Below are 990 nucleotides of genomic sequence, written 5' to 3' on the forward strand. Positions count from 1 at the left end.
GCTGCTCATCTCTGGCACTTGCGCCTTCTGGGGCTCCTGCAGGTGCTGCCACTGGGGAGGTGGATCTGTTGCCCATGCCTGGCCCCAATGCCAACTGGACGGCGGGACTCTCCGTGCACTACAGCCAGGACAGCAGCCTTATCTATTGGTTCAATGGCACCCAAGCTGTACAGGTGCCCCTGGGTGGCACTTCCGGGCTAGGCTCTGGGCCCCAGGACAACCTCAGTGACCACTTTACCCTGTCCTTCTGGATGAAGCATGGTGTAACTCCCAACAAGGGCAAGAAGGAAGAGGAAACCATCGTGTGTAACACTGTCCAGAATGGTGAGCCTTCCTCGGGGCACTGGTCTGAGTGGGGAAACTGGTTTCCTGACTTGCCTCTGTCATTGTGTAGTCTGTGATTGTGAACGGGTCACTTCCTTTCTCTTCACTTGTAAGGTGGCAGTGCTAGGTTTGATACTCCCTGAAATTCTGTGATTTAGTCCCAACCTGACAAACTGAGGTCCTACTGCTCCCAGAGTGCAATGGGACAGCTCACTGCCATTCTCATTGTGGTTGCTCAGCACTCCTGCGTCCTACCAGTAGACTGCCCGCTGCATCTACTTCCGTTAAACTTCTTCCACTGGGATGGAAAAGCCTGGGTAGTGGAGTGCCCCATTCTTTCTCCTCCGCCTCCACCTCATTTTCCTCCTGTAAGGGCTAGTTAGCTCCATGTCTAAGGATTCCTCCTCCCTCGACTGCAGAGGAACATCCCTCTGGGGGTTGGGGGGGCAGCCCTCAGCCTTGACCTGCTCTTTCATTTCTGCCACTTCTCTGAGCTCATTTCTCTTGATCTGAAAAAGATCGTCACTAACGAGGTTTGTATTAACCAAAGGACCAATAAAGGTCTGGGTAGGAGCAGGTTGGTTGGTGTCCCCACTCAGTCAGAGTGCTCAAGAATCCCTAGTTATCACCTGAACTGGACTCTGTGTGTGTGGGGGCTGGGGGGAA

At 53.8% G+C, this 990-nt stretch overlaps 1 protein-coding gene across 1 annotated transcript in view; it reads left to right on the forward strand.

Annotated features, from left to right (window-relative positions):
• Positions 1-990, forward strand: part of CLSTN3 (calsyntenin 3) — a 24,371-nt gene that overhangs the window by 6,262 nt on the left and 17,119 nt on the right. Inside the window, exon 7 of the mRNA XM_006914664.3 lies at positions 43-324. Within this exon, the coding sequence (XP_006914726.1) occupies positions 43-324 (282 nt within the window). The remainder of the gene's footprint in view (positions 1-42; positions 325-990) is intronic.

The sequence above is a fragment of the Pteropus alecto genome, unplaced genomic scaffold (assembly GCF_000325575.1).
Source record: "Pteropus alecto unplaced genomic scaffold, ASM32557v1 scaffold94, whole genome shotgun sequence".
NCBI lineage: Eukaryota > Metazoa > Chordata > Mammalia > Chiroptera > Pteropodidae > Pteropus > Pteropus alecto.